Consider the following 21039-nt stretch of genomic DNA (forward strand, 5'->3'; position numbering starts at 1 on the left):
CACACGAATTGATCAAACTTAAAGAAGACTGGCTAATGTATTTATTAGAACTTTTCTTAAAAAAACAACTAAGTAAAGCTCTAATTGGACTTCTGTGAGCTCTTGATGGTTAGGACTGTGCCTTACTGTTCAGCTTCTTCTATAGCTCCACATTCCCTGCCCCTTAGCAACTGGCATAATGTCTGGGCTGTAGAAAATGAATGAATTAATGAAGAAGTAAATGGATAAAGAACCATCTGATATAATGTTGTAGTGGTGCTCATGCATGAAGGAGATCTTAAGTGTGCTTATTCAAAAATATATTTGAATTGTATGCTCAAGGGTTCAAGAGTTGCTGCCCAAAGCCCATGGCTTTAATTCCTAGGCTGTTATAAGTTAGTCCTAGGTCTTTAGTTGGACATGAAGCTTAGCTTCTTCATGCCTTTAAAAATTCGTTTTGCAAAATTGGAATGCTAATGTCCTTATCTTGAATGATGAGAATCGAGAGTTGGTGAAGATTCTTTGAAAACTTTATAATACTATGTAAATTTGAGTCTTTTTTAAAAAAAAGCATTATAGCTGGTGTTTTCTAGCACTATTCCAAACTCAACCAGAGTTCAGTATGTTAACACCTACAGTTTAGCATATTATCTTTCTTAAATTTATATCATGTTCACTATAGAAATATAAACAGAAACTCAATTCATAAGTTTCATTGTTTATTCTCTGGACTAACATGAACCAGTAAGTCATAACATGGTCTGTTCTCAATTTAGTGGTGCCAAAAAATACTCCAGGGTCATGACTGTTTAGGAAATTATTCTCCTATGAGCAAATTTTTAAATTCATTATCTCCATCTCTAATATTGTAGGTGTTCACTTATGACTTATATGTCTACCCTGAGCCAAAGACTTGGTTGTATACCAGCATTGTTGCATTTGTAAAGCCAAGGGGATTTCTGTGCTCCAGGAGAATGATGACAACAAGAGTGGGTCTCTGGTCAAAAATGTGGGCAGAAAAAAATGGAATCCAAGATGATGCCTCATAGTTCATAGTTCTAAAATGAAAACAATCACTAATCTAACAAATACTTTACGATGAATACCATAAACCCAAGTAAACTGTGTGAATTAAGAAGTGGTTAAGTTTATTTTGGAAGTGCATTTTTTAAAGTCCTGGTACTTTGGAGCACTTACGTTTAACCATTAGAGGAATTCAGTCATTGTAAGTCAGCCTTAAGATGTGGTTTTAAAGGTCAAGCCTCCATCAAAGAAAAAATGCAAGAATCATCTCTTGAGAGTTCTCTTGGCTTCTCCTCCTAAAAATCTGATTGTCCAGAGGAGTTGCAGGTCATAAAAGTTTGCATGGAAACGTGTTTGAGGAAGACGGCAGATTTCATAGATAAATGATCTGAACTGTCTGAAGTCAGGGATAAGGATATAATATAATATCATTGGGAACCATCACTTCTTTGTAAATGAAATGAAGGAGTTAACTCACTTGATTTGATACACTTGAAGAAGGAAAGATTCACTTTAATTAAAACTACAAACAATGCCGATTCCTGTAGCCCTGGTTCCAGAGCCAGCCAGGACAGTACAGTAAGCGAGATGAAATGTACCTAAGCAGCCTCGGCAGCAGGCTGGAGCCATGTTCAGCGAAAGTAATTTAATTAGTGTTGATCATGACTCCAGATGATGGTGATTTGATAAGGAATAATTTAGTACTTAACAGCCTTTTACATGCACCAACTCCTTGTGGGAAGGTAAAGCAAATTGCACAAAATGAATGTGCTGCTTCCACTTGTGACTGTGCCAGTGAGCTGGAAAACTGCCTGTTCACAGACGCTCAGGCTCTCAGCCCTGTGATGAAATACCCAACAGGGTCTCAGCTCAGCCCTCTCTGGTGGGAGTCTCTGTACTACTCTTACTGAAGAATAATAAATAACAGAAGTCATTTTTGTGATCTAAAATCTCGAGGAAGCAGAAAAGTGAAATTGAGGAAAATAACGTAGCTCTGGTTCTTGTGCAAAAGGTTGACGATCTTAGGCTGGCTTCTTTTTTCCCCTCAACACAGCAATTAAAAAAAAAAATCCTCGCATTTGGCTTACGACTAGAAAAAAAAAGTCATGATTCCAAGGGCACACAGTGATTAAGAGGCCCACACACGGAGAGAGTAGGGGAGCCCTAAACTTCTTGGAGAACCTGTGAGAATCCTTGAGTGTTGGCATCTAACAAAAAGGAAGACATCGTTAGTTTTTTTAAAAACGTCTTTTCAAGTACTGGACCTGTTTCAGTGCAGCACACACTGGATCCAGGTGTTGCCAAGCATCATAGTGGATGTGAAATTTGCCCGGTTATGAGAATCACCTAGAAAATTTTATAAGATACAGAATCCTGATCTATATACCAGCTTTAGTGAATCAGTTTCTGGGAACAGGGTATGAGTCTGCTAGGGCTGCCATAACAAGGTACCACAAAGTGGGTCCCACCCTAATGACCCCATCTTAACTAATTTTCCAAATAAGGTCACATTCTGAGGTGGGGTTAGGACTTCAGGATAAAATTTGGAGGGGACACAACTGAACCTGTAACATATGGAGTATGGGAATGCCTGTTTGTTTTTTTCCAGAATTTCCCTCGGTAATCTGATGATTGGCCACATTTGGGGGACCCCTGTTTAGGGATCTACTTGCCTCTGATAGCACTTTGGGAATCCTTATGTGTTCTTTCTTCTAAAGTCACTTTGGGAAACTCATGGGGCCAGTCTGAAAGCACTAGAGCTCCAGATGGTGTATCTACAAGGATGGGTCCTGCCTTTTGCTTCTAGGTTGATATTAATGGACAGTTTGATAGGAGGCTACTGTCCTGCTAGCAACCATTCCCAGTGGTATCCCAGACTTGTCATTCCTCCCGCGAGTCGTCTGGAATTATTTATTATGTGAAGTTGAAGCACATGATCAGACGTCTCTGCTGGAAGAGGAGGCCACCAGACATTTTCAGACATCTTAATTTGTATAGCATTGCTTGATGCTTCTCATACTTTTAAGTCTTTTTATGGAGATACACATTCATTACAATGCAAAAATCTTAAGTGTATAACTTGATGAATTTTACATAGGTATATACTCATATACACACCGCCAAGAGCAAGATATAAAATATTTACAGTTCTCTAGTAGGTTACTAGTGCCCTTTCTCTGTCATGAACACTCGCATCCACCAACAGAGGGAGATTCTTTCATTATCCATTAGTTTGGTCTGTACTTGAAATTCATATACTGTGTACTCCTTGTATACTCTTTTGTGTTTGTCTTCTTTTACTCAATTTACCATCTGTGAGACCATCCACATTTCTGCATGTGTCATCAATGCGTTCTTTGTTAATTCTTGTGGAATATTCCATTGTATGAATAAGCCACAATTTGCTCATCCATTTTTCTGCTAATGAACATTGGAATTTTTCCAGTTTTTGGTATTATGAGTAAAGCTGCTATGAACCTGTACTTTAGTAAACATATTCAATCCTCTCTCTTTGATACCTACCTAGGAGTATAGTTACCGGATCATAGTGGAGATTTATATGGAGACTTGGTAGATACTTCAAAAAATTTTCCAAAGTGTTTTTGTCAGTTTATACTCTTAGCAGCATATATAAGCAGTTCTTATTGCTTTAGGTCTTCTTCATATCTTGGTAATGCCAGTCTTTTTCAGTTTAGCCATTCTAGTGGGTGTATAGTGAAAACCTCGTGTGATCTTATTTGCAGTTTCCTGATGAGTAAAGATGCTGAATACTTTTTCATGTATGCTTGCTTTGTTGCTCATTTGTTTGTCGTTTGGGTATCTTCTTTTATGAACTGCCCGTTTGAGTCTTTTGCCCGTTTTAATTGGGTCTCTTGTTTTCTTTTATTAATTTGTAGCAATTCTTATTATGTTAAATATGATTTCTTTGTCAGATCTTTCTATAGCAAGTATCCTCTTGGTGTCTGTAACTTAGTGTCTTGATGAAGAGAAGTTCTTAATTTCAATGAAGCCTAATTCGTAGATTATTTTCTTTTATGGTTAATGCCTTTTGCATCCTGTTTACTAATCTTTTCCTACACTATGGTCCCAAAGACTTTTAAAATATAGTAATGTTGAATACGGCAGTCTCTGGTATGTTTGATATTTTGATAAATATGATAAACTTTGCATCATACTGGCAATTTATTAGCTTTTAGGTTCTTATCCATTTTCATTCATATAATTTAGATCTCATCTCTCAGGTATAATGATTTGTTACTTAGTTGAATGGCAAAATGAGTTCCTTTGATGTTGCTGCTGCTTTTTCTTAGGAAAATATAAAACCTACTACTTAATCTAAAGTGCTGAACTAGGGTATACACATTTTGTTGTATATGTTCAAGTAAGTAATAAACAGTGGAAAACTATTTGTTAAGAAAGCAACAAATGCATGGTTAAGATATTACAAGATTGCATCATACAATATTTGTCATTCTAAGAAGTAGCACACACACACACACACACACACACACACACACACAGGGAGAGAATTTTCTTATAGAATACTACTTTAAATCTTTTGTGATTTTTTTCCCGCATTTAAAAAACATTTCATCTTGCAAATTCAGGTAAAAGTAAAGAAAATAATGTAGTGAACTCCCACCTATCCATCAGTCAGCTTTTAACATTTATCAACATTTTTCTATTTGATTCTTCCCTCATACATTTTTTTCTAGAGTATTTTAAAGAAAATCCCAGAGCTTATTTTTTATCTGTAAATATTTTATGAAGCTTTAGCTTTAAACCTTTCTTTTTGGTACAACTGCCATTTCATTATCACATCCAACAAAATTAACAATAATTTCTTAAACATCTAATACCTAGTCCACATTGAAATATCTTATTTGTTGGAAAGGTGTCTCTTTCAGTTGGTTTGTTCAAGTCAGAATCCAAACAAGTCCTCATGTTACAACTGATTCTTGAGGTTCTTAAGCCTCTTCTATCGTAACGTTTTATAAATTATAACTTTCTGACTTGGTAAAGTTAATGAACATACGTACCCTTTGCATATGAAGAGACATGTAATTTCCCCTTTGTTTCTAACTCTCTACTTTGAGTAGGTATATTAAACACACATTAAATTAGAAAAAAATACTTTGAAATAGACCACTCAGCGAAAGAATTGTATTATTATTTATTAAGTTTTCCTTAGACAACTAATTTAGATGAAACTTGTTTACTTCTGTGGCACATTTGTTTTCTACAGTGTTTCAGATGTCTCTTGAGTACCACTGAACATTTTTGTCCAAATTATGTGCTTATGTAAACAAATAGCATTTATCTTCCTGGAGCTTGGTAGCTCTTGATGTCAATTTCTTATACTAAAATTATATATGACATTCAAGTTAGTACAAGTTCAGAATGATGTAATATCATAATCAAGATTGAATGGCATCGTAAGCCACAAAGCTTCTCTTGTAATATCTTCCTTTATAGTATATACACTTAATATTTTGTTTTAATCCCCGGTTTTATAGGACTTGGAGTAACTATCCACAGTGTGTCCTTCTTGTGTTTATCCTTGATGATTCATACCTGTGCAAATTGTGTGAAAATAAAATTCATTCTCATGTCTATTTTCCCCTTATCTTTTTATTCATTTTCCATTTATACTAAAACTTCAATTATTCTGAGGATCTCTAATATGCATTTGTTCAGTTTCATACAGAAGAATAAAAATATATAATCTTATTTATTTATTGGTTTGAAAGCTGTGATTCCACCCCAAATATACATATTTCTTCATATTTTATGATATTGTCTTTATATTATATTGAACAGTAATGACATATGACACTGAGTCATATGTAAAAGGAGGAAACATCATTTCATATAGAATAATTGTTTTATGGTAGATTATATATGAAAGATAACTTTAACATATTTCTCACAATGTATCTTCACACTTGTGGTAAGTAGTTAGGCAAATAGTTTTATGTGTATTTTTATATATGAGCGCTGGCCTAAAAAGAGGTCGAGTTTTTTGTCCTTTTGTCCAAAGTATCATTAGTTACCCTGAGAACTGCATGCATCTGGATTTTCTTTCTCATAGTCCAGTTGTTATGCCATTAAACCATTACTATTGGTACATTTGAGGTATTTTCCTTTCAATAATACTTAAATTTATGTTCCTGTCTTCAGTTAATTCTTGGATAATCAGCTGTATTTCTTCTGCTTTAGTCATTGGAAACCTTTCTGAAATGTTTTCAAGCTTACTTTCTGAAAACTTCTAGTATTGTCAGTATCCGCTAAACCAATTACAAGTAGTTCATCTGACTTTAAGTAATGAGAGAGAGTTTAAGCATGCATTTCGTTATGCAGTAAAAGCAAACAACGAGTATATGGAGATCCTCCAGAATCTTTTCTTGCATGAAATTCATCCAATGTGATTTTTCTTATGTATGAAAGTTAATATGAAATGTTAGTGACATTTTAACCAAGAGGAGTAGAACAGATTAGTGTACTTAATTCCTAACTGTATTTCATTTTTGTGGGTATTTGTGTTTTGTTTTCTAGTGGCTTTTCATGGCCTCCCACTGAAAATCAAGAAAGAACCCCACAGTCCATGTTCAGAACTTGGCTCTGCCTGCAGTCAAGAACAGCCCTTTAAATTCAGCTATGGAGAAAAGTGCCTGTACAATGTCAGGTAAAGCAATCAGGTGTACAGAGAAGGCCTGATGGTTCTTATTGAAACACAGTTCCAGCATAATATAAAATCTCAAGTCATATTTTATGAGTTACACCTGCAGCATATAACAAGCTAATTAGGTTATGTGTTTAGCAGAACTCGGAAGGACCATTTACTGTCTGATTACATACTTTCAGAATCATTTTAATTAAAGGTCAAGTCAGAGACCTATCTTTTTTTTTTTTGGGGGGTCTTTGTTGCTGTGTGGGGGCTTTCTCTAGTTGCGGCGAGGGGGGCTACTCTTCGTTGGGTTTTGCAGGCTTCTCACTGCAGTGGCTTCTCTTGTTGCAGAGCACAGGCTCTAGGCATGCAGGCTTCAGTAGTTGTGGTGCACGGGCTCAGTAGCTGTGGCTCACGGACTCTAGAGCGCAGGCTCAGTAGTTGTGGCGCACAGGCTTAGTTGCTCCGCGGCATGTGGGATCTTCCCGGACCAGGGCTCGAATACATGTCCCCTGCATTGGCAGGCGGATTCTTAAACACCGCACCATCAGGGAAGCCCCCAGAATCATTTTAATGCAGTCATTTTTATCCAAATCATGAGTTACTTTTCTACTGTAATGATGCACTATGGGATTGAAAAGAGGGACTGGGGACTTCCCTGGCCGTCCAGTGGTGAAGAATCCGTACTTCCACTGCAGGGGGCACTGGTTCAATCCCTGGTCGGAGAACTAAGATCTTACATGCTGTGCGGTGTGCCCAAATAAATAAATAAATAAACAAGTAAAAGAGAAAGGTGCTTCCTGTGTCTATCTTCACTTAAAAAAGAGAGAGAGAGAGAGAGAGAGAGAGAGAGAGAGAGGTTCTTACTTTGCATGCATGAATAGCTGCTGAAAGTTCTCATTAGAAAGAAAGCATTATGCACTTTAGATAGAGTGTGTAGGAAAAAATGAACCATTTGGCAGGTCTAAGCAGTACATTAGTTATCTGACAGGTTTTGCAGATGATCTATAAGATGCATTCATGGACAATTGCAGTAAAGTTAGAATTTTATAAGGCTTAGCAGAGGCTATTATCTATTAAAAAGCCAGTTGTTCCTTCGGATGATAATAAAGGGGGGTGGAGCAGTAGAAGTGCATTGTTCATTTGTTGGAAAATTTGATAACATGTATGTTCATTAAAAACCCTTCATAGTAAATTGCATTCTGCTGCTTTTCATATCGGCCTCTAATTGCGTACGGAAAAAGTTGGCTCTGTATATTGTATGTTTTTACTCTCCATTATAGCAGAGACGTACGTAGTTCTTTAAAGGAGTTAGTTTAGAAACTTATAAAAATGATTACAAATATTTGTGGTCTTATAAATTATGTTGATTCCAGTTCATAATACGTTATAATCCAAAGGAGTCTTCTATTTCCTCAGATTTTTTTTACATATTTTCTTTTTCGTGGAATAATTTTTTTCCTTTTTTTTAAATTGAACTATAGTTGATGTACAATATTATATAAGATAGAGGTGTACAAGATAGTGATTCACAACATTTAAAGGTTATACTCCATTTATAGTTATTATAAAATATTGGCTATATTCCCTGTGTTGTCCAGTATGTCCTTGTAGCTTATTTTATGCCTAGTAGTTTGTACCTCTTCATCTCCTACCCCTGTGTTGCCCCTCTCAACTTCACTCTCCCCACTGGTAACCACTCGTTTGTTCTTTATATCTGTGAGTCTGCTTCCTTTTTTGTTATATTCACTAGTTTGTTGTCCAAGATAGTTAAGATTTGAGAAACTTCGATTTGTGCAGTCTCACAGTACCTGACCAGTGCTTGGACATTCTATTACTATTTGTTCTTGCCAACTTGTCTTTTATATCTGTTTTTCTAGGAGGTTCACCAGAGCCTGAAATGATGAGGCAGTTCAGTTGAACTTCAAAGCTTTTATAAAACAGATCTCTTGTAGACGCCAACTAATAAAACATACTGAGTTCAGATAAAACAATATTGATCAATCTGAGTTTTATTTTTATCATGTTTTTAATTTTTGCATTTTCTCCTTAAGAGTACTGTGTATTCTCAGAGTAATTATTTAACATACGGAGGAATTTTTAATTAATAAACCAAATAGGTATAGAATTGCCATTGCATTTTAGCATTGATCAGAAGTGTGACTATGAAATAACTGCTGCTTTATGGACTTAGAAAGAAGAAAGACATATCTGACTTTCATAAATTAATGGTAGAAGAATTACCTGAATATTTTGAGGTTCTTCTTGGGGACCAGTAATTCCCACAGTGATATATGGATTAAATTTTGTTATTTCCATTTCTATACAAACAGTATAACTCAATACAGCATTTCATAAGGGAAAAAAGTAATATTCTAGGACAGGAGATGTATCATTTTTTTCTTTTTATGTGGGAATGAGACATGTGAACCATTTTATAAAAGAAGTGGGTTCACATTCAGAAATATTGGTAAGTGAAATAGGTAGGACCAAACATAATATGAGTTCCACTGACTTTGCTTTAAAGCAAGGAAGACTTATGCAGCACATACTCCTTCACTTCTATAAAGTATTTTTGCACTTGGATGTTATTCTGTTGTATAGATGATGCAACAGGGTAAATTATTACATAAGTCAGTTTTTTTTTCAAGTTTCTTTTTTAAAGAAAAATATATATTAATGAATGCTTTTTATTTTAAAATGAAATACAGTATTTTAATCTAGAACATCTTTTTTTGTTCAGAAATTTAAGTACAATTTGTTTTCAATAAAATATTTTTTAGATTACAAAAATTAGTTAAATCATATTCCTGAGAGCTACGCTAAAGAAAGCAACTTAAATTCATAATGTATATAAAAACAAGCTTACTCATTTTATTATTTTGTAACTGTGTTCAGAAGTTAGACGATGATAACAGGATTTTACTCTTAAGAACATTATTTTGTACCTATTCTTATACTCCAAGAAAGTTGAAAGAGATCAGAGACATAAATCTTTATTAATTTGCCTCATAAACCTTTATTATCCTATGTGAGGAGATTAATGCCAGGCGTCATTTATTTTACATTAAAAAAATGACAATAAGGCAAAAGCATGGCCTTCTTAGAGTTCTACCACAAATAAAGACGAGCCAGGTATGATCCGCATCTCGTTAAACTGACGTGAGTTCTTATTCTAAAATCTTATGTAATATAGAAGGATTATAGTATCAGAAATATTTAATGATCTAGAAAAGATCTATGAAACTTGCTTAAGGACACATATCAAGACGAGATGGAAATAATATGCCACTGCTTTCATTGACAGAGATGTTCCTTATACTGTGTTGTTTGTATATATATTAAAAATAGATGTTGTATATTTATGCTGTTACCAAGTTATACATTCATTATCCCATTTTCTTTTTAAATGTGTGACAGTTTCAAAGATTACGTGTTCTAGAGCTGCGGAAACCAAAAAACATGCAATTCCAACTTCCTTGAGACTTAAGCCTAAACTATTTTTTCTACCCTTGGGTTGGGGGGAAAAAAAAGTTTTAATTGCTCCCAAGAAGCACATGTTCTCTTTTCTTTCATTCCTTGGGTAGTGCCTATGATCAGAAGCCACAAGTGGGAATGAGGCCCTCCAACCCCCCAACACCATCCAGCACCCCAGTGTCCCCCCTGCACCATGCGTCTCCCAACTCAGCTCACACTTCGAAACCTGACCGCGCCTTCCCAGCTCACCTCCCTCCGTCGCAGCCCATTCAAGACAGTAGCTACCCCATGGACCACAGGTAACTGCAAGTACCATTTAAAAAAAATTTTTGGTTAGAGTATAGTTGATTTACAATGTTGTGTTAGTTTCTGCTGTACAGCAAAGTGGTTAAGTTATACACATACATATATCCACTGTTTTTTTTAGATTCTTTTCCTATATAGGCCATTACAGAGTACTGGGTAGAGTTCCCTGTGTTATACAGTAGGTCCTTATCAGTTACTTATTTTATATGTAGTAGTGTGTATGTGTTAATCCCAATCTCCCAATTTATCCCTTCTCCCACCCTTACCCCCTGGTAACTGCAAGTACCATTTAAAAAAACAAACCAAAAAAACAACTGTTTTTAGCATTCTTGGAAGAAAGTCCTATTACTACCAATTCCTAAGACCTATAATAAATTCAAGGGGAGTGTGTTAATTTTGCACATCTGTGCAAAATATTTTTAGGAAGAGCTTGCTCTATCTTTAGCTATAAATAATTTATGGAGAAGGTCATTTATAAACATTCCTTTATAAACATTTAAATTGGTTGCTAAAATGGAAAATTAATCTATATACTGACATTTGAACATTTCCCTTTCAGTTTGCTTGAATTAAATTGCTTCACTTAAACTTTAAATCAGATCATCCCATTTTTATGAGCATATGTGTGTACTTTTTCTATAAAGTTAGGAGACTAATTTTAGTAGGTGGCTTACAGAATGAGGTTCTTTACCTTAGATGAGTGGTTTAGCTGTACGTAGTTTTGCAGAAGAAAACTTATTTGATAGAACTATCTTTCCTCCTTTCCAAGTAATGAATATTTAATGTCAGTAGAGGCATGACCCTGAACGCTGAGAATATAAAGAGGTAGAGACTCAATTAGTACTACTTAGAAAGGAATAATGCAAGACACAACATAGAGCTAAAGAGAATGTTTCGGTGGGTAATTCTCGACTCCTAGAGATGAAAAAATTCATATTGAAATAAAATATTGGAGGACTTTTAGAGGCCTTAATAATACAACTTAAAACACAAGTCAATTATGTATAGCATCCTTTCTTCCCCTTCTACCTTGTACTTATATAGAGTGAGTGGTGTGCTGGTAAATGATTAACAAGAGGCTCTATGGGAGTAAACCCAAGGACCTTGATCTATAGCATTTGATGTGTCTGTGATGTAAATATTGCCCCCATGGCAGACCCCAGGGTATCACTGTGACAACCCTGAATGTGGAATTGCAAAGAGATGTGTAGTAACATGCCATGAAACAGTATTTCTGCCAAACAGATACAATAGACATAACCTCTAGAGCATAATTAGTATAATTAGTAGTAAAATGTAGAAAAAGAATTAGGAAGTGATGAGTTTTGAGTGTTTTCTGCCTTTGTTTTAAATATAATTTTTTAATAATTTTAAACTTACATAATTTAATTCTTAACGATGGCTGTGTTTAAGAGTTGGCTCCCATAATTCCTGAAAATTTAACAATAAGCCCGTGCAAATTGGCTCTGACACACCATTATAAAAATAGCTCAGCCAGAGGAATCTCCCAGATCAGCAAAGGAAACCAGAAGATGTGCCACTGGCAACTTTCGGAAAATAAGGGAATACTCAGATCTGCTTTTTATAGGTTATTTAATGGGACTCAATCTCAAGTTCAGTAACTCTTTTGATATGAAGGTAAGATGAAAGCATTCTTTCCAATGGGAGACCAAGTAATAACTTTCCTACCTTGGTTTCCATCCCTGAGTCCTCTTGTGCTTTAGTTATGAAATGCTTCCCATTATCTTTCCCTTCTCACCCTGTGGACTTGAGACTTTGTCCGAGTGTAATGGTATGTGCATCTGTGTAAACAGTTTTGTAAATACAGATGAAAGACATCTTATTGCCGGGTGGGCCATTAAACAGATGCACATTGTGCAGGGCTGAAAGGGAAAAAGAGGACGACCAAAGAAAAGCAAGTTTTGTTTTGTCTACTTCTGGTGACTCCCCAGAGTTCTTGATAGCGCGTCTCACACCTCAAATGAGGGCCAGAATTAGAGATTGCATAGTCGGTGCTCTGTGCAGAATAGTTCTTTCTTATGGGAGGTGACTGCTGAACAAGCAGTATGGCTGTTTTTAGGTGACCTAACTTGAAATGCTGTAGCCAAACCCATTTTAGTTTCTCTACTTGAACTCAAATATTTGAGACTGAGAACAGCCGGCCCGGAACTAGAAGAGGGAAGCTCAGGGTCTTTTCCCACTGCCCCCCACTGAGTGTTGAGGACAGCACCAGCTGGCCGATCCCAGGAAAAATCTCTGAAGCCGTATGCTTCTGAGGAGGATTTCTTGGAGAGCTCTAGCCAACAAATGACAGTCCCTCAGTTATAATTGGCAAATTTGCTCTGGGAACAGATCCTTTCCCCCAAATAGCCCCATCCAGCCGAGGCACCCCACCTCACTCTGGGAATGCTTCATGGCCAACTGGGCTGCACCCCGCTTCCTTTCCTCAGCCTCATTCTGCTCCTTGGGCCAGCCCTTTGGCACTTTTTCCTGAACCCACTGTGCAGGAGCCCTGTCTCTTTTTCTCAATGTTTCCCACCACTTAGGCACTGTTTTTCTTTACCCAGGAGCTCGTCAGCACGCCCTCCTTACCCATGAACTCTCTCCAGAAAGCTTCTGGAGTCGCTTTCTCTTTACAGGGGGTCATAAGAATGATACCACAAACTTGTAGTTTCTTAGGAAGCACGTGTGTTTGATATATTCCTGGTCCTCAGTGAGTACCAACTGGAATCATGTTGACTTGTGAAAACAAATGGCTTGATTTTTCAACAAAGCTTTTAGTAGAAGTGTTATTATCTTCCTTTGAAGGCTTCCCAAGTGAGCTGGTTTCTTTTTTTAACTTCAACTTACAATTTTCTTATTCATTCCTTGACAGTTCTTAATGATAATTTGTTTCTTTTTTTGGCTAATGAAATAAGCAAGCGAAGGGAAGTGAATGCAGTGCCAGTCAGCCTATTTTGCTATATCTGAGTTTCTGAGTTTATTTTCTGCAGGTGTAGGTGGAATTTCAGTGCTTTCCATGGCAGCCAGAGAGGCGAGAGTTAAATCACAGGGTGGAGTGTTCTTAGAAATGCTAAAGCAATTGCCCTGCCATTCTTTCGCTTTTACCTTGTTTTCATTTAACGTTACCAAAATTAAATGTTAACTTTCCAAATTAAAGTCTGAGGAATGCTTTTGGGGGCGGGTGCAGGGGAGTTAATAGGCTTAGATTTGCTCATAGAAATGTTGGATAGGTTATTTTTAAGCACTCCTGGGCATGTTTAGAGCTGTTAAATCTTTAATTAATCCACATCTTTGCGGTGGGTCAATGATATTAGGATGAGAAACACAGAACTGAACTGATGAAGTGATTAGCCAATCAGTACACAGGATAACCAAGAAGGAAGGAGCGTAGAGACTCACTCTCAGCCTTCTGCCAAGGCCTCAGAACTTCCCCATGACCTAACGGCACGACCTGTCCCAAAGCTATGTGACGCATGCATGTTCCTTCCATCATTGGAGGTCTGCTGTAATAGTTTATGCTTATTTTTATCAACCTGATATTTTGTTCGAAAATCTTGGAAGCCAGTGAGTTCTGTGTTGCTGTTTGACAGTAAAGAAGTAGTCTTTTACAACTAGCTTGGATTTCAGTCTCTATAATATTTCCCAGTTTAATTTCTCACTAGAATACAGTGTTATTTAGGACATTGTTGAAGATGTAAGAGTCCTGCACATTTGAGAAGAAAGTCATTCCCTTCTCGCTCCCTTGATAACTGATGGTAAGGGAAGGAAAACCAATAAGGAGGTTTTTATGTGGTTGATTTTGTTTGTTGGTTGGTTAGTTTGATAACAGAATTAAAAGCTGGAGGCTGCAGTTTGAAATCAGATTCTTTCTGGTTCCCCTGTTTTGTTTTGTTTTGTTTTTCTTGTCTATAATTAATTTGAGACCCTCTTAATAAGGAAATCTGGTAAATGATCCAGTTGATTTCTAGTTGGGCATTTTAACTGTTAGAGTGTGTTATTTCTTGCAAACACTACAATGCTCTCCTAGCCTTCCCCGAAGCACATCTTTAACTTTTTGTCAGGTACTGAAATAGTGCTGAATGGAACTAATTAGAAGGGGAACACAAGGTGTATTATGATTAGAAATCACAGTGCTACTGACCCAGGAAGTATCTAGTCTTTGGTAAAGATTCACACTTCGGGTCAGCTGGTGTCATGTTCATTAGCTAGAAGTTAAAAATCGTGCCAGTATTTTTAAAGGGTATTCCTTGTTACTATTTTATTTGAAACATGCTCTCTTATTTCCCAGATTTCGCCGCCAACTTTCTGAACCCTGTAATTCCTTTCCTCCTTTGCCGACAATGCCAAGGGAAGGACGTCCCATGTACCAACGGCAGATGTCTGAGCCAAACATTCCCTTCCCACCTCAAGGCTTTAAGCAGGAGTACCACGACCCAGTGTATGAACACAACACCATGGTTGGTGGTGCGGCCAGCCAAAGCTTCCCCCCTCCTCTGATGATCAAACAGGAGCCCAGAGATTTTGCATATGATTCAGGTAGGCCTGTGCTTTAAGTTATGTTTAAGATAAATCTTTTCACTTGCTTGTCAGTTTCATTAGTGTTGGCCACAGATGGGGTGGCTCCTGACCATTTTTTGGTGGAATCTTTCTGATTTATTCCTTCTTTGAATCTTTCTCTTTATGTGAAGGGTTGGACTGTCAAACCAGTTTGGCATGAGCCAATGGATGAAATAGTGTCTAGAAATGAAACCTGTCCAAAGAAGAGTACAATTTGTAAAATTATGCGCACTCTCAGCCCAAGAGAGTAACGTGATCCTTCTTTTCTTGATTCTGGGCTTTCTTTCCATTTGCTCCTGCTGCACTGTTTAATAACAATATTTACAGAAAGCAATATTCTTCTGTACTAAGTAGCTTATTGCTTATAACTGTTTGTTTGTTTCTTTCTTTATTTTTGTGGCAAGATTCCAAGGGTCCGGAAGTAAGGATTCTTCCATATTGGGAGAGGGGTAGCAAAAATAGCAATAATAGGCTTAGCTCTAGTCTCACTGAGCCTGAAAGATCTCACTAAGTAGTACGTCAAGATGGAGAATTGGGGTTTCCTGAAAGTAAAAAGCGCTTATGTCTATTGTTAATGTTACCACCAACTTTGCCAATACTTGACCTTAAGAACTCAGAAAAATTACTTAACTATTCTGTGCTCATTTCTTTTGTTATAATCTCAAAATCAGGACACCTGCCTTTCAGAAATCTCAGGAATTTGGGGAAAAAGTATGAAATAAAAGCTAATGCTTCTAAGAAGGGCACCAGGCAAAATATTACTAACGTTATTGTAAGCACGGTCAATAGATGGTTGTGGACTTAAAAATATTGGAAAACAATGTGACTTCCTTTCATCTGGATGCAAAGTTGTGGATGTTCTTTATGAAGGAACTATTGCTTCTCTAGGCATAACTCTGCTGAGTTTTTCTGTCGGTTCTACTTGAGGAAAGACAATTGTCTGCTGGTCTTCAGTTTCCAACTTGCATAAAGTTACCTGTTTTATTATAAACTGGTCTTAAAGCTCAGCAAGAAGGAGCCCTACCACTGAGAGTCTCCCTCTGGCCACCCTTCCTCATTGGCCAAGAAGTTGAAAAGGACTAAGGGGAGTTGCCCACTGAGAGGCTATACCTCTACTTCTGGAAGGTATACCAGTTACCCAGGGCCCATGAATTCCCTGCCCAGCCAACCTTGAGTCCACTTCCAGGGCCTGAGCAAGTTTATCCCAGGCCTAGTTTTCTGAAGGCAGAGCACACTGTTCCTGTCTAGGTCCAAGGAGGTGGCCAAGGGACAGCTGCTTGTGGGAGGATGAGGATGAAGCTTGGTTGTGCCCATATGTTTGGTGTGTGAGGCCCCCGTGGTGTGGAACGAGGTGGGGTTGAGGGATAGGGAGAGAGGCAGGAAGGGGGTGTGGAGGGGCCGGGGTCTGAAGACTGAAAACTGGCTGCATACCATCCTCTTTCAACATTAATCCTAGAGATTTCCCCAAATTCTAGGTTTGGCCTGGCCTTCCAAGTTGTTATGTTTTTATAGTTTCAAGGAATAGGAGGAGAGAACATATTTATTTATCGTTTTGTTTGGCTGGTTTATAGTTTAAAAATTTAAACATATGGTGTGAGGGACTGTACTTGAATGCTTGTCCCAGGCCCTGTAATTTGGAGACGGTCCTAGAATGTACCATGGTGTTTACACTTTAGAACCTTTTATGTTTGTCCATGATTTACGGGCATGATTAAGAACTCTGCACTACAATGGGCTTTATTATAGACACGATTCATTTTTCTCTGCAAGTTTCTAGTCCTGTTAACTGATGTTATCCTTACTCTCCTAACCACATTTTAATTTGCTGTACAGTTTTTTGAATTCATCATGATTTCAAGAAACTTTACATGGAAATCAGTTAAAATAGCCCAAATAATTGGTTCAAAAGGACTTGTAGGGCATAGCATTTTTAGAAAATTCTTTGTGTTTTTTAGAAATGTTTTTATATGTATAATCTCAGAAAGATTATCATTGAAATCATTGTCTTGATTCTGTGGTTTTCCATACATATATATATACATATACACACACACGTATATATTCTCCTTATATCTATATTGTATATATAGATATATATATAAATATATATATTATTATATATATAATAAATATAAATATATATATATAAAATTATATGTAACATGATGTTGAAGACGTGTAACTTTTCCTGAGAAGATGTGAACCAAACAAGAAAAAGATTTAAATAATACATTGAGGGCAAAAAAATAGGAACTCGGGCTGTGAGGTTTAATTGCATTATTTGTGGACCATATATAATATGAATTCGAGTCAGCTACGGTCTGACCCTCAAAAGCACAGATTCAGTCACTTCTAACCTAAAGAAGGATAGTCCATTCCTTAGCTCAATCTGCTATAATAAAATACCATCATCAGTGGGAAAGCTGAAGTAACAGACATTTAACTTCCACAGTTCTGCAGGCTGGGAAGTCCAAGATCAAGGTTCCAGAAGATTCATTTCCTGGTGAGGCCTCTTTTCCTGGCTTTGCAGATGGCTACTCACTCACTGTGTCCTCATGTGGCAGAGAGAGGGCTCTGGTCTCTCTTCCTCTTCTTTTATAAGGACACTAATTCCCCCATGGGGGCCCTACCCTCATGACCTAGTCTTATTCTAGTTACCTCTCAAAGCCCCCGCCGCCCTCCAAATACCATCACTTTTGGCATTAGGGCTTCACAATGAATTATGGGGGACACGATCATTCAGTCTATAACAGTCCAGTATCCTGTTTTAAACGTACATAGGGCATCTCTTTTGTAAGTTGCCACAAATGACTTGTGGAATATTTGTTTAATATTTGAGAAGCTGTTAATTTATGTTACTTTCTCTCCTGTAAATTATATTTCCAATTGCTAAAGTTGGACAACACCTTTGAATTCTAATTTCAATATTGCCAATAAGATACACTTCAGTTTCGCTTGAATAGTTAAATAGTAAAGTTGTATCTTCTGGATGGATGTGGTCTAAAGAACTGTAGTTACTGTGTAACCAGGGCAGATGAAAAATTAACCTGTGTGTTTCAAAATATGTTTTACTGGCCACCAAATTGCTGCAATTAAGTTGACGCATCTGTATACGTCATACATTGCCGTCAACGAGTACGATCTCCAGATGTTTTGTTTTGTTGTCATTAGTTCTTTCATCCTTGCTGACAGAATATTAAATAACCTTTTTAGGAAATCTAATGTATTTATCACTGAATCATTAAGTTCTTTGTTCACTTATTGATGTTGAACAAGTAGCACATTAGAAAATACTTAATGTGATTTAAAGACAATACAAAAACGTTTCATAGTCCATTTACTCAGCATCTGTGATCCAAAGGTTGTCCTTTAAGGAGGCCTCTAGAACTCGTTATTGCTTAATTCAATATAGCATAAATGTTGTGAAAATAAAAGAAGCTTTGTAAGTGAAAAGGTAGCATGATTATGCTCTAATAAAGCCTGACATTAATTATGATATGGGAAATGGAAGGTCTATTAGTTATAATTATAATTACAGGAATGCAATTTCAACTGCTGAGTATTTAAGCTAAAAAATTGCAAAATATTATGTTAGTAGAGTAGAAATTTTATTCAGGAAAAGGGACAAATCTTGGATCAGAAGACACCGAGGAGATAAAAAAAATGGATATTTAGGGCCAATTTGGTGAACCAGTACAGTGTGATCATGATTATATGATATTAAGTTCTCAGCAGTCCAATTGCATCTATTATTCTTGTTTTCCTCCTCTGCTTCTTTAGCCTAATAGTGCTGCATACAGCAGGACACAGGTTTTTTGTTGGTTGGTTGGTTGGTCTTGAATCCAACCTGGTTCCTCTCTTTTGCCCCTATGGCCAAGTGACTATGTAAAAAGCGTTGAACAAGCATTGTGCACTTCATGTGGATGCAATGCTCCATTTTCATAAAATCGTGGTTATTTTCCCATTTTCATGCTTGCATATGAGGTTTTGCAGATTCAAAATGCCCAATGAGGTAAATATTTTAGATACTCACAACAACATATTTTATTAGAATTGTATGTGTTCGCTGATTCGTCTTTTGTTTTTGTTTTTGTTTTGGATAGCTTCGGGTAGTATTTTTAGGAGGGTGGTGGGCACATGAAACTAAAGTTTGACTCAAGAAAATATCAGCACACGATGTTCATGTGCTTTGATTAGTAGGTATTTTCACTCTCAGAAAATTATCTTAAGGAAGGGGAGTTGCAGGATGAATGTTTGGGGGGGAGAGGAATATTACAGAGTAATTGAATGGTAATGTAAGTTATGGCTGCCAATAACAGAAATACTATGCAGCCATTAGAAGTCAGGTTTTAAAAAATATTTAGTGAAATGAGACTACTGAGTAAAAAAAATTATAAGTGTAAAGCCCGACTTATGCAAAATAAGACTCAGGACATAAATACTGTGGTTATATATGCGTGGTGCTATTATAGGCAATATTTATTTTGTCTGTAAAGTGCTTTGTCTTTCAACAGTGCTTACGTACTGCTTTCCTATTCAGACAGAGTACGTATTATATTTTAAAGTATCAACCAATTTAGAATTGAAGGAAAAAAGTGTCCAAATTAATCACATCAGTCCTATAAGTGAAAAGAATGCTAAGTTAAAGATGACACAGTCTCATTCATTGCAAACCTGACTTTCTATTCGTTTGTTTCCAGGATTGCCTTAGAGAGGGAGGAGAATGAATATGCTACTTGGTGGGTTTCAGGTTCATCCCTGCACTGTTCTTGCAGTACCATCATGTAATGCTATTACGTTCCTTTGCATTTTGGGATGTCTTAAAAATCTTAACCTAGGAGTTGATTGGAGGGGGTGGTACATTAATAAGGTGTTTTTTAACACTCAGCGCCTATTCTATTACTTTAATTAGTTTAAAAGATACTTCCCAGCCCTGTGGTGGAGCAGTTTAAGCTAGGAGCTGGGAAGGAAGAGGGGAAAGAGAACTTTCAGGGACAGAATAAGGTTTCTGAAGTAAGAAAAAGGGGGAAAGCGTGTGCTTGGAGCTTCGGGAGAGGAGGAAGTAGTTGTAGAGGGTAAGGGAGAAAGCTGACGTCATGTTTTCTGAAGAAAAAGTTTCTGTATTTTTTAATTGTGTTTTTTAGGGCCATGAGTCCTGGTACTGATGAGGCCTTCTTTCAGTCTGGAGGCATGTCGCATTTATGTGGTAGTAAATGTTAGCATTATTTTCAATTGGGAAATTGACACAAATAGCTGTTTCATAGAATCATAAATCTTTAAACTCATGAAAGCTCTGGGGTATCGCCTAATTCACATTCCTTCTTTACGCCCTATTATACAGATAAAATGTCCGAGGCTCATTCAAGTTAACTTACCATCAGTTACAAAGGTGTTTTGTGAAACAGCCAAAACCAGAATCAAGGTTTTCTTATTCTTAGTTTAGTGCACAGTCCACAGCCTGTCTTTCTATATAATTGTCCAAAATAAAGTACTTCAATCTACAATTTGTTAGATATATTATTTATCCTTTTCTCTAATTCTTAGAATGAGTATTTGCCTATGTCTTTTCGGTACGCGGGCCTCTCACTGTTGTGGCCCCTCCCGCTGCGGAGCACAGGCTCTGGACGCACAGGCTCAGCGGCCATGGCTCACAGACCCAACCGCTCCGCGGCACGTGGGATCTTCCTGAACCGGGGCACGAGCCCGCATCCCCTGCATCGGCAGGCGGACTCTCAACCACTGTGCCACCAGGGAAGCCCTGCCTATGTCTTTTAAAAGCTCTATGTGACCCAGGGCAAAGAAAGCATTTGCATTAAAACTTAAGGTGTGCTTTTCCTAATTTGGGGGTATTTATTTCACATTAGACAGTCCCCAGGTTTTATTCTGTTAGGTGCTCACTGTTGTAAGGTAGGAAAATATAAAACTTCAAATGATATTTCAGATTAAAATGTGTTCTATTTCCTTTTTTAAAATACACCATAAACATTATCAAACATTGAGATTGTCAGAGAAGTAACTTTTCCTAA

General features: G+C 37.0%; 1 protein-coding gene across 4 annotated transcripts in view; it reads left to right on the forward strand.

The window, feature by feature from the left end:
- Positions 1-21039, forward strand: part of ETV1 (ETS variant transcription factor 1) — a 92706-nt gene that overhangs the window by 43947 nt on the left and 27720 nt on the right. For all 4 annotated transcript variants that reach the window (XM_082845944.1, XM_082845941.1, XM_082845943.1 and 1 more), the window contains 3 exons: positions 6559-6688; positions 10258-10446; positions 14745-14992. In XM_082845944.1, the coding sequence (XP_082702070.1) occupies positions 6559-6688; positions 10258-10446; positions 14745-14992 (567 nt within the window). The remainder of the gene's footprint in view (positions 1-6558; positions 6689-10257; positions 10447-14744; positions 14993-21039) is intronic.

Source organism: Leucopleurus acutus (genome assembly GCF_964270905.1).
Source record: "Leucopleurus acutus genome assembly, chromosome: 9".
Lineage (NCBI taxonomy): Eukaryota > Metazoa > Chordata > Mammalia > Artiodactyla > Delphinidae > Leucopleurus > Leucopleurus acutus.